We start from the raw sequence: 12,449 nt of genomic DNA on the forward strand, positions 1-12,449 counted from the left end.
GTGTGTGTGTGTTTTTGTGTCCTTGATTGGGGCAACAATCAGACAGCAATTTCCATATCCGAACGACAGTTGAATAGGAACAACGAATACTTCAGTCGCAAGTGCGGTACGATAATTGCTGCTTGAACCGATCTATCCCCCCACCCCACAGATAGTAGATATCTTTCAACAATCGAGACCCAAAAAATATCTTTAACAATACTGTAAACTGTAGACTGATCAAAACAATTTCTATCCCTCATCCATCGATTATTCCCTCTTGTGCCTCGTCCTCTGTAGTGGGGGGCCTCTGTCAGGGGCACTCTCCTCTCCACTCATCCTACTCCCAAAACACTACATCCAAATTTATGCTAATGTTTGTATGCCAACAAAAACAGTTGGCATCCTCGTATGCTGCCATCCCATCCCATCCCATCCTGCTCTCATCATCGTGTGCTTAGAACGAGGCTTAAGTGTATGCTAAGGATCGATTAGCTAGTGCTAGCCTTGCGCTAGCTGTGGCTGCACGCGGCAAGCGCACTCTTTTGGGGCAGCTTGAGCAGGCGGCGTGTCCGAAACTCGTAGGCACGGCGACAGAACATGACCAGCTCCGGATTCGTGTGCTCCGGCACTGTACGCACTGGATAACAATTGACGATGGCGGTAGTGGTGGTTGCGCCAGCAGTGCCGTTGGCATTGGCATTAGCAATGCAACTGCTCGGCCGACGCGGCACAATGCTGACATCCTCCATATCCTCCTCGGCGGCACGCAGGCGGCGACGATATCTAAATAAAACAAAGGCAAGTTAGGCAATGATTGCATATGGGGCCAGAGTTAATCTAACAGGGATTTCCCCGACACTCACCTGCAGTACTCGCTGAAGGTAAGCACATAGCACTTGTCCTCAATGCAGGCCACCGAATTATGATCGCGATGCCGCGAGGCGTACACCTCGTCCGGGCAATCGTTGCGCTGACGGCCCTGATCCGTATGCTCTGGCCGATAGTACCACAGCAGCGACATCATCATTTCACCTATAAACGGATTATAATCGAGATGAGAAAGAAGAACGACAGCCCACACGGGCAGTGGCGCTTACCATCTTCAGGATTCTGCCAGAGATGCGCCACCTTGGCCACATACGGCAGCTCATTATCCTCGTTGGCCTTGAGCAGGACGCAGTCCCGTGTCCGTATGATGTCGCCCTCCACATGTCGCATTGCCGGATAGCAAGTGCGCAAAACCAACGGATCATCGCTCTTCAGGGTAGAGAGGGAAATATATGTGTGTAAGCTTCGATTCAGTTGGATTTTTGTTTGGTGGTTGTGACTTACAGTAAGAAATACGGCACCCTGAAAGGCCTTGCCCGCCCACATCCAGCCATTATTCCACTTTGGCACCACATTCGCCTTTATCGCTGGCGGCTGTGTCTCGTCCAGCTCGTAGCTAACTCCGCCCGGACGATGCTTCTGGCGCTTTCGATTACCAAATTTGCAGCGGGATCGCGCTCGCTTCGTGTGCGTCGTGTGTTGACTTTGGCGTGATGTGGATGTGGATCCAGATATAGACGCGGGCGTAACTGTGGGCATTGCTGAGGTGGGGGCAACAACAGTGGCTACTGTGGCTACTGTTGCTGCGGCTGCGACTGTTGCAGCTGTCGGCACCAGGAATTTGTGTTGCTCCTCGGAATGTTGCTGCTGCAGCTTTTGAGCTTGCAAATCTGCCGTCTGGTACTCATTGTTATTTGTCTCTGCAGATGGAGGTGACGCTGATGATGATCTCGCTACTGGTGCAGAGGTTGAGGCTGCTGTTGCGCTCGCCTCGGCTGTTCCAGCTCTAGCTGCAGCCTCTCCACCTACTGGCGCTGGTTCTGGTGGTGCTGCTGGTGCTGCTGCTGCTGCTGTCACCTTCTTGCCCTTCGCTTTGGCCTTGATGTTACCCTGTTTTCTCAGCTTCTTTGCCGGGGGCTGTTCTGTGGTTGATGGCAGCAGCGGCTTCTTGGTTTCCGACTTGGAACGCTTCTCGGCCACCGGCTGGGGTACTGAATGGGGGCTGGCCAACAGAGGTGAGGGTGCGGCATAGATACCGCCACCGCTACCCCCCACTTTCGCCTGACTGCGACAGCTGTTCAGCTCGGGATCACTGAAATACCCTCGACTAAGTGACGTGTCCAAGCACTCCAGCAGATGAAGGGCAGCAATCTCCTGCTTCCGTGGATGTGCACGCTTGGGCGAAGAGCCACTTCCGCCGCTGGTCACATGTTTTATTTCCTCCTGGCCAGAGCAGCCTGCTGCTACTGTTGCAGCTGCCGCTGTTGCATCTTCTGCCACCTCTGTTGCTGCTGCTTTGCTGCTTCTGCCTCGCGCTGCTGCTGACGCTCTTGGCGTTGCTGCTTCAGCTGCTCGCGCCTCTGGGCACGGATCCTCTGCTGCTGGCGCTGCACGAGCAGCTGTTGCCGCCTCTTCGCATACTTGGCCGGTGCTCGGCCGAGCCGCCGCACAAACGTCCTGCCCGGACACAAATAATTCCGCGGTTCGGCCTGCTTGATCAGGCTCTTGTAGCTGTGGTGCTTCTTCGTCGGTTTGCCGGAGGCAGATGCGGCAGCCGAGGATGTGGACGAGGCAAGCAGATTGATGCGTTGCTTGCTGGGTGCTGGCGTCTCTGCTGCTTCTTCTGGTATTTCCTCTGGTGCTTCTGGTTGTGGTTGCGGTTGTGTTTCGGGTTCGGGTTCGGGTTCAGGCTCAGGTTTGGGTTCCGCTTCTGGCTCCGTTTTGATTGTTGGCTTCACATCCGGCAGTTGGCTGATAAGTGGAGTGCTGCTCGCCAGACGTCCGTCATCCTGCTCGATTTTGATTTTGGTCTCTGCTTTGATTTCAGCTTTAAGTAAAAAAGGCAACTCTGGTTCTGCTCCTGAATGCTTCTCCTGTTCCAAATCCAACTCCAACTCCAGCTGCTGTTTCTTCTCCACATGCTGCTGCTGTTGTTGCTGCTGCTTCTGCTGCTGCTTCAGCTGTTCGTGCTGTTGCTGTTGTGCTGCAAAAACCATCTCCCTGGCCATGCTCTTTCCGATCCTCGCCTTTCGCGTCACTCCCACGCCACCTGCTCCTGCCTTTGCAATTCCGGATGCTGCTGCTGCTGCTCCGCCTATTCCTGTTCCTGCTGATTGCAGTGCTGGTGGCGGGGGTGTGCTAGATGTCAGATCATACGCCTCAATGTGCTGTTCACTGTGACTGTGACCTTTCTCCAGGGTCAGCCCCAGACCCATTCCCATTCCCATACCCAAAACCAATTCCATTTCCGTCTCCTGGTCCTGATCCTCCAGCAACTTGTCGTCGCTGGCACAGTAGCTTTCGGGCGGCGTGGGCGGTGGCATCACATGCGCCTCGTACTGCATCTTCTGCGTCACCTGTGGATGCGACAGGTCGCTCTTCAGCTCCGTCTTGACCAGCATCTGGCATTGCGTTCCCATATTGTTGGTCGTCGCTGTGGCAACGGCCACGGCCACGGCTGTTGCCGTCTGCGTTTCTGTGTTTGTTGCCGCTGTGGCACGTGTGCTCTCCGCTGTTGCACGCATCTCCTCCGTATTGGTTGCTGCTGTTGCACGCATCTCCTCTGTGTTTGTTGCTGCTGTTGCACGCGTATTTGTTGTCAATGTCTCAGTGTTGCTGTTACTGCTGCCACTGCCACTGCTGCTGCTGTTTTTGTTGCTGTTGCAAATGTTGTTCATGTTGTTTTTGGTGACATTTTTCACTGGGCCCCTACTGGTATTCAACGATGTTGCTGTCGCTGCTGGTGTTGTGGCAGCGGTGCTCTGGCTGCTGCTGCTGCTGCTGCTGCTGCTGCTCTTAGCACCCTGCAACATAGCACTGCTGCTGCTGCTGCTGTCTGTTTTGTTGCTGTTGCTGCTGTTGCTGTTCTGTTGGCTGATGTTGTTGCTGCTGATGTTGCTACCAATATGAGGCCCAGTATGGACGTTTTTTGGACACGATTGTTGCATTGGACACGGACACTGCGGCGGATACTCTGCAAGCGGAAGAAAGAGACAAATATTAATAAAGGATCTTTATGGAAGGATCTGCTCCTGGGACTGGGACGCTGCCTATGAACCATACTTTTCCTTACCCATATACGGTCCCTGGAGGCCGCGTGTATAGCACTGTCCGGCGGCACTCCCTGTTCCTCCCGGACTGTAGCCGGCGTAATAGCTCGGGGGCCCCGGATAGTGATCCAGGTGCGGCGGCTGGTGAGGCTGCGGCTGTTGCAACTGTTGCTGCTGCTGATGTTGCTGATGCTGCTGTTGCTGTTGCTGCTGCTGATGGTGGTGATGCGCGGGCACCAGTTGACTCCCTGCCGGACCTACTCCCACTCCTCCCACAGATGTGGCCTGCTGCTGCTGCTGCTGCTGCTGTTGCTGCGGACTGGCCGCCTGGGTGGCTGCTTGCGGTGGTGGCGGCGGTGGCGGCGGCTGCTGCTGCTGCTGCTCGTACAGCTCCGGGTGTGTTTGCGGATGTGGTGGCCCTGCGTGCTGGTAGTACGGATAGCGTCGATAGGCGCCTGGCGGCGGTGGCGGCTGATGAACAGCGGGATGGTGTCCCGGATGCGAGGGCGGCGGTGGCGGCGGACCCGTCTGGTATACCTTGCTGGTAAAGTAGGGCTGATAGGCGGGCGGCGAATAGCACATGACCTCGCCCGGATACGGCGAATAGTAGTTTGGCGGATAGGCCGTCGTATAGTGCATCTGAGCCGCGTGCATTGAGCGGGAATACGGTACGCCCGGATGGCCAGCAGCCGCTGCGGCAGCGGCTGCCACGGCACTGGCCGGATACGGCTGAGGTTGCGGCGGTTGCTGCTGATGCTGATGATGTTGCAGGAGATGCTGCGGCTGTGGCTGGTGTGGCGGCTGATGCTGCGACTGGGATGCCGCCGCTGCCGCTGCTGCTGCTGCTGCTGCTTGCTCAGCAGCCTCGGCTGCCTGCTGCTGCAGCTGCAATTGCTGCAGCTGCGTGGGTGAGCCGGAGCCCGACTCTTCTTCCTGCAGCTTCTTAAGCGACTGCTGCTGTAGTAGATGCTGCTGCTGCTGCTGCTGCTGCTGTTGTTGCTGTTGCTGCGACGGTGGTGGCGGTGGTCCGCCGGCAATCACATGGGGCGAGATCAGCGGTCCAGCCGGCTGATAGTAGCCTGAAAGAAGCAGAGGAGCGGAAAGGAATCTGGTTAGAGCATCATCATTGGCTGATTGTAGATCTGTGGTGCAAGTCGAGGCAGAGGTGCAATTGCAATTGTGAAATGTGGCAACAATGCATAAAGTGAAAGTTGGCCAGGCCAAAAAAAAAAAAAACACACAAACAAAAAAAAAAAAAAAAAGATCCAAACCAAAACCAAAAACCAGTTAAGCGGCTCCATTCAGCCAGCAGCTGGTCGTGCAACAATCCCCCAGTAGTCCTCCCTGCACTGCCCCTTGGTGGCAGGCACTCCTCTTCTTTCCCCCTCCCCCCCACCATCTTTCCCACTCCACACCACCGCCCTGCTGAATGTTTTACCTCTTCCCAGCATGTGGGCCGCATACAAAATGTCGCGAAAATGATGCGCCGCATGCTGTTGCAGAAATGTGAACGATTCGGCTATGTTTGCGGCCAAAACAGCGGCCGCTGTTGCATCTTCTTTTGGCCCCTGTCCAGGTCCAGATCCAGGTCCAGATCCTGCTCCCATTCCCTCCGTTCCAGTTCCTGCTGCAGCTCCTTCTGCCGGACCCTGCATCATGGCAGAGAGAGAGGCTGCTGGCGACAGCGAGGAGGAAGAGGAGGCTGACGAAAGGTTGGAGCGTTCTGTTTCACAGGTGCCGCTGCTGGTGGTGCTGCCCACGCTGGAGCAGCGCTGATATTGATATTGATGTTGCTGCTGTTGCAGTTGCAGCTGCAGATAATGCGGCCTCTGTGAATGTGGCAAGTGTTGTTGCTGCTGCTGGTGCTGCGGCGTTGAAATGTGAAGCGTTTTAAGGAAATCTCCAGAGAGGGACACTCCCAGTGGCAGAGGAGGTGTTGCTCTTGTTGCAGTTGCAGTTGTTGCTGACTTTTTTGTTGTCTCTTTTAGGCGCATTTTTGGACCGACCTTTTGCGACTTTTTTCCAGCTTTTCCTCAGCTTTAGCTTTAGCTTCCTCCTTTCCTATAATTTCTTTTCGTTTTTTATACTTTTTTTTATTTTTTAATTTTTTGTTTGGTTTTGTATACAAAATATATGTATATTTATTATGTATATATTTGTTATTTGTTATGGTTTGTTTTAAAACTATTTCTATTGCTTTATATTTGATTCCTTCTTGATTCCTTTCTTGGTTGTTGTATAATTACTTGCGTTTGCTTCTTGTATATAGGTTCTTGTATATAATAATATTCTTGTATATAGGGTATACTGTATGTATGTATATGTACTTTGTATATAGTATATGTATATATGTATTTGTATCTTGTATATGTATGCATATATGTCAACAAGGAAGTTTCATTGTTAAGGCAACAGTTTTTTTTTCTTTTTTAATTTCTTTTATTTAATGTTATTCTTTTTCAACGGTTTGCTTTTCCTTCTCTCTCTCTCTCCTTCTCTCTGTTTATTCGCTTTCCATTGTCCAATTACTTTTCCTTTCTCCTGCGTATTTGGATTATTTTTTTTAGATTTTTCAAAAGTTTTTTACAAAAGTTTCTGCATTTGTATAGCTGAAAGATACAAGAAATCCATTTAGCACACACAGATACACTTCAACACACTCGTCGTAACACAGACGGTGAAGCCTCCTTTTTCAGGTATTCCCGTTATTGCACGATTTTAAATTTTTGGGGCGATTTATCGTTGGATTATTCCGCGCGAATTTGCATTTTGGTAGTTTTTCCAGCGATTTTTTTCCGTTGATTTTCATATTTAAATTCCCGGTTTCACTTACATTCTTTTTCTTTTTGTTGTTGTTTTTTTTTTAATTTAATATTTTTTTATTAACTTTTTGTATTTTAAAAAAACATTTTTTTTTTTGTAATGAATAGTTTTATTTTTATTTAAACATAATATTAAATTTATTTTGCATTTTTATAAACTGGCAAAACATCTCCGCTCTTATTTGTTGTTCTTGTTCTATTTCGGCCGTTTTTTCGAAATCAAAGCAAATGCCAGGTGTGTGTGTGTGTTTGAGTTTGAGTGGAGGGGGAAGCGGAGCATAATCGTATGCAGGTGAACGAGAAAAAGAGAGGTGTCGTGTCATCGGGGGAGGGGGCATCGCACAGGCCGCGGGGTGTTTGAAAATTGACATATCAGAGGTAGCAGCTAGTAGCACAAATCGACGCCAGAGGGCAACACCTAGCCATACTGTCATACACACGTACAAACAAGGGCGGTGGGCATGTGGGCATGGGGGCTTGGGGTGAAAGCAGCAGAAACCGCAACGAACAGCTGTTAAAAGTCATGTGCACACACATGCTCTATGTCTCTCTGTCTCTCCCTCTCTCCCACTATCTCACCGCAACTCCCACTTGAAGTCCTTTTCACACTCTCACTCACTCTTTACCAAGGTAAATTACATATAAGGTAAGGCCATACGATGGAGCAGCCTCGATTAAAAATTCAACTCTGTCGACACAAAGGCAGCGAGAGAGAGGGACAAACAAACATGCCCTACCTTACATTTGGGATACCTTGCACACTACACCACCTCCCCCTTTCACACTCCATCTCCTGCTTACACTCCACTCCCACTCAAACCATAAATTTCTCCCACTCTCTCGCCCTCGCCCTCCCACTTCCACTCTCTCACTCCCTAATTGTCTGCCTGTCGTCGCCCGCTCTCGGACTGAGTGCGTGCGTGTCTATGCCTGTGCCTGTGTCTGTGTCTGTGCTGTGTTTCGTGTCTGTGTATGTTCGGAAGAATCGAGAAGCCGAGAAGCCGAAAAGCCAAACGACAGCAAACGGAACTCCAACAACAAAAACAAAACCAATGAAGTTGCCAGCGTGTGAAATTTGACGCCAATGGTGGTAGCTGAGAAGCCAACGCCAAAGCTGACTTCGGCAGCGACTGCGACTGCGACAGGGGCATCGGCACGTAGCACTTTCTGGCAAGTGACATCACACACAAGCATGATTGGTAAAGGCGGCACAGGAGGCAGGAGGGCCAGTGGGGAACGATGATGATTTGGATAATGATTATGATAAGCGGACAAATGCAGCTTATTCTTATTCTACTGTGTGGAAGAAAGGTAACGACGAAACGGGAGACCAATACCTATTCTACTACTATTTTTCTAGGAACGAGGAAACGGAACGAAACGAAACGGGAGAGTAACCATCTCTTGGAGATGGAACGGAACGGGAGAGCAATGTCATTCTACTTTGAGGAGGTACACTCTAGAAACGGGAGCGCAATCTTCTTCAGAGACACATATAGAGAACACTCGCGAACGAGCTTTAGAAGAAAGAGAGAGCAGCCAAGCAGTCTTGCAGATGTTCTGGGAGAGAGCGAGAGAGAGAGAGAGAGAGAGAGAGAGAGAGAGAGAGAGAGATAGAGGTAGAGCGAGCGAGCTGAATCTCCAAAACAAAGTGTCATATTGTGTAAGGTGGGGTGGCTGATGCAAGCGCTCCAACCACAAGTCCCACCAAAAACAAAAAAAAAAAAACAGAAAAATTGTATTAGAAGTAGCAAAAACTAGAAGTAAACTTTGAAATGCGCATATTGGGAATTCCGACATAAAGCATAAACCGAATGCCCGGACACCTTTAATAATTGCACTTTATTTTCTACATGAGAGGGCAGCAGAGCGGGTGCATTCTGCTGGACAATCGAGTGAGAGACTTTTGGATGGGAGTGTGAGTGCGAGTGCTAGAGAGTTCCATGACACGTGCAGCTCTTCGTGTTGTTCGTGCTGCACGTGTATATATAATGTACGTATATATGTACATATGTATCTTTGTGTGGATATGTTTGTATTTTATGTCAATTGGCTGTCAAATGCAATACGAAATTGTATAAAGTGAACACACACGAGAGCACGATTCGAGCCGGCAACAATTTGTCAATGGATGCACTTGACCTACACACACACACACACACACACACACACACCCACATAAAGATAGAGAATCGGAGAGAGAGTAGCAGAATGTTCGAGTGGGAGAGCAGTCTGTCATTCGGCGTTTTGTCACCCAACAAAAAGCAATGGTAGAAGTATAACGTCAAAGGTATAAGGGAGAAGAAGCGACTAAAGTAGACGAGCGAAGCAATGAAAATAATATTCTTGAGAATAACTGCTTGATTTCGGCGGGTAATGCGACAGTGCCCCTCGGTCGATTAGGCAGACGTTGGGCTAACAAAAGTAGCAACGAAAGTAACAAATAGTCAAATATTTTTCGGGTTTAATGTGATATAATTCTATGTCCATTATGTATGCTCTTTTCCCTTTCTGTTCAAATTTAATGGAATGCAGTTTATTTTATATATTTTCACAAAGTATTTAATTCCATTGATTGTTTATCGATTATATTATTGACAGTAGAATGTCTTTCCCATAGCAAGAGTTTTGGCTCTCCACTATAACGAAACTTTGTTCGTTAAAAAAACTCAATCAAATTGAGTTCTACGATAGCAATCGATATTCGATGCATGAGTTATAAGGCCCTTTTTTTACTACGGGTGGGGGGGGTCGCGCCCGCGCGCACGAAGCCGGTCGGTCCGTCTGCCGTCTGTCCGCGCCTCTGTCTGCTGCCGCGGCCCGCGCAAAGGCTGGGCAACCATGGCCCCCAGTGATATCACCCCATTATTTCCTTTCCCCCCCAGGCGGCGGCCACTAAAACTACGCACTCTGGCTACCAGCGCCGATCTAAGTCGGATCATAATTAAGCCGTTCCCCCCCCCCCCCCGCCCCCCCCCCCCCCCCGTTCGGCCCGGGGGGTGATTGAGACGTCCTACTAGTTTAAAAAACCGTTGACCCCCTTTAAGTTATCTTTTTGCATTTTCATTTCCGGCTTCCTCTCTCTCTCTCTCTCTCTTTGTCTCCCTCTCTCTAATTCTTGGTCTATCCATTGTCTTTTCCTCAGCATTATTACCTTCTTGGCTCTTACCACTTAGTTAACGCTAATCGTCCGCTTATGAATCACGTGAGAATTACATACAAATGCGATAAAAGCAAAACACTTTGGGGCGGCATCGCAAGGCACACACATGTAAGACACCTTTTACAGCTCTCTCTCTCTCTCTGTTTTCCTGCCGCCGTTCCTAGAGAGTGCCTCCCTTGGTATCTCCCCACCCTCCAATCTTTTGGGATCGTGGTTCGGGCAATTAGCGGGGAAACGCTTGCAATTAAGGGACTGGGCTCAGTACCAGTCTCAGGCCCACAACGTCATCGTCATCATCATTTTTGTGGCATAACCAACTAAGTGAATAATTACGCATCATTAAGTGCACGCAACATGTGCCACGCCCCCACGACAAAACGCCCACCACAGCACCTGCTATTGCTACCACTGCTGCTGCAACGAATGGTGGATGCGGGGCGGGGGAGAGGCGGCATGCAACAACAACAAAACAAAACATTAATAACAAATACAACCTGAATCCTGAATAGCCCCAGATATACCGATGTTCGATGTTGCTTCGTTGCCCCCCCAAAAAAAATAAAAACCAAAAACGATGCAACTTTCACCTTTCTCCAATCGACAGACAAGCCAAGGAATCCATCGAATAAAGAGACAGTATCCATATACTTATTTCATCCATTTATCTTCCACTTACAATACACATGTACATATGTATGTATGTATGTGAGCAGGTGAAAGGTGGAACAGCACGAGACAGCGGCGACATAAAGGATATAAAGCAAACGCGTGGCGATTTGCTTATTTATTAAAAAATTATTGAAAATTCCAATGCAAGCCGATTTCAGTTCCAAATACTCCAATTAATTCCTCTAACTAGTCTCTTAAGGGCTGCCCCGTACACTAGCTGCACGAATTTAAAGCCCCAAAAAGATTCCAAGAAAAGGAAAGAGACGCGCGACCTGAGAACAGGAATTTGACCAGAACGCTTCACAAAGCAGATAAACAAAGTTAAGTAGAAAGAAACCAAAAAAAAATAAAAATAGCACGAGGCATAATAAGGAGCTAAATAAATACTTTTGATGCCCTTGCAGAGGGTCTACTTATTATGAAGAGCAAGATGCCTCTGCGAAGCCATCAAATGCGAGAGATTTTAATGCAACAGTGTTCAGTTCTTTCTTTTAATGATACAAATTTCGCAAGAGCAAAAGGAAACAGATAACCCCAAATGCCATGAGAGATGCAACAATTGTTGCTTCAAAAAAATAATACATAAAAAATAATTAAACATTTTTTAAGATTGTGAAAATCTTCCGATCTTTTATGATCGTATATTTTTCCATAAAATATAATAATAGAGATAGTATTAGATATTAGATAGAACACAACAGAACACCAGAAAAAATGTGCCCAATCTACAGTTTTGGTGCACTATAACTAATGTATCCAAGGGTATCTTCTCGCAGCTTCCTCTCTTTCTCTCACACACTCTGTCTTGCTGCATTTTTTGTTTGCTTCTTCCTGGAGGACTGACGGAATGCCGGACAGCATGGCGTGCAGTCAAGAGTAAAAGTCAAATATTATAATTATGCAAAATACATAATTTACTTTTGGAATTAACAGCTGAACAACAAAAAATAAAAATAAAATGAAGAGTGGCAAGTGGCAGGCAGAGCAGCCGCATAAATGATATTGAAATTGCCGGCAAAAGATAAGGAAACAGCAGGCTGTCATGGGGCAGAGGCAGGGGAGGGGGAGATGGCAGGGGCAGCAACAGAGGCAGGGGCGTTACCCCTAATGCCGCTCAAGAAAACTGAAATAAAATTCAATTAAATTGCTCGTCCGCTCGCTCTTGCCCGCAACGCTCTGACGGACAGGCCAAGAGCCAAGAGCCACAGCCATGGCCAACACAACAGGTAACAAAAAAAAAAAACAACAAAAAACAGAGGCAACAACAGGTAAGGACAAAAGACAACCAGCCACCAGAGAAACGAAGAAAACAATATTTTGCGGTTTTGTTTTGGCACCTGCCACAAAAGCCACAAAAGATCGCCAGTGTGAGATGCGGCTGGGGCACACCAGGAGTCAGCTGTTCCGCATCGACATGTGCAACACATTTTTTTTTTTTTCCTTTTTTTTTTTGGGATTCAAAGACCGATCTTTGCAGAAAGGAAGGAACGAACCAGCAAAGTGGAACAACAACAGCCGGCTGTCCCGCCCCGCCCTCCCCCTCTCATTCCTGACCCAAACCAGGAGCAAGTGGGCGTGTCCTTATTCATTATTCACTCTAGAGTACACAGCGGATCTGTGAATGGGGCGGATTGTGAGCGGAATGTCGTCGTGTCGGGGGATCTCGGACACATTGCGCACTTCCTGGGTTCGTCTCGAGTTACGGGATGGAGTTAC

At 48.8% G+C, this 12,449-nt stretch overlaps 1 protein-coding gene across 3 annotated transcripts in view; it reads right to left on the bottom strand.

The window, feature by feature from the left end:
• The window catches only part of LOC111082043 (actin cytoskeleton-regulatory complex protein PAN1), a 43,883-nt gene continuing 31,434 nt past the window's right edge, over positions 1 to 12,449 (bottom strand). The window contains exons 1-10 of one of the 3 annotated variants that reach the window (XM_041594544.1): positions 5,518 to 6,121; positions 4,103 to 5,158; positions 3,587 to 4,003; positions 2,949 to 3,469; positions 2,357 to 2,897; positions 1,864 to 2,312; positions 1,315 to 1,800; positions 1,080 to 1,239; positions 846 to 1,014; positions 1 to 765 (exon numbers count right to left, since the gene is read on the bottom strand). In XM_041594544.1, coding sequence (XP_041450478.1) covers positions 492 to 765; positions 846 to 1,014; positions 1,080 to 1,239; positions 1,315 to 1,800; positions 1,864 to 2,312; positions 2,357 to 2,897; positions 2,949 to 3,469; positions 3,587 to 4,003; positions 4,103 to 5,158; positions 5,518 to 6,073 — 4,629 coding nt within the window. In that variant the 5' untranslated portion in view covers positions 6,074 to 6,121 and the 3' untranslated portion in view covers positions 1 to 491. Of the gene's footprint in view, positions 766 to 845; positions 1,015 to 1,079; positions 1,240 to 1,314; positions 1,801 to 1,863; positions 2,313 to 2,356; positions 2,898 to 2,948; positions 3,470 to 3,586; positions 4,004 to 4,102; positions 5,159 to 5,517; positions 6,122 to 12,449 lie in introns of those variants that run through there. The other 2 variants (XM_041594543.1, XM_041594542.1) reach the window with 2 other exon arrangements.

The sequence above is a fragment of the Drosophila obscura genome, unplaced genomic scaffold (genome assembly GCF_018151105.1).
Source record: "Drosophila obscura isolate BZ-5 IFL unplaced genomic scaffold, ASM1815110v1 contig_29, whole genome shotgun sequence".
Classification (NCBI taxonomy): domain Eukaryota; kingdom Metazoa; phylum Arthropoda; class Insecta; order Diptera; family Drosophilidae; genus Drosophila; species Drosophila obscura.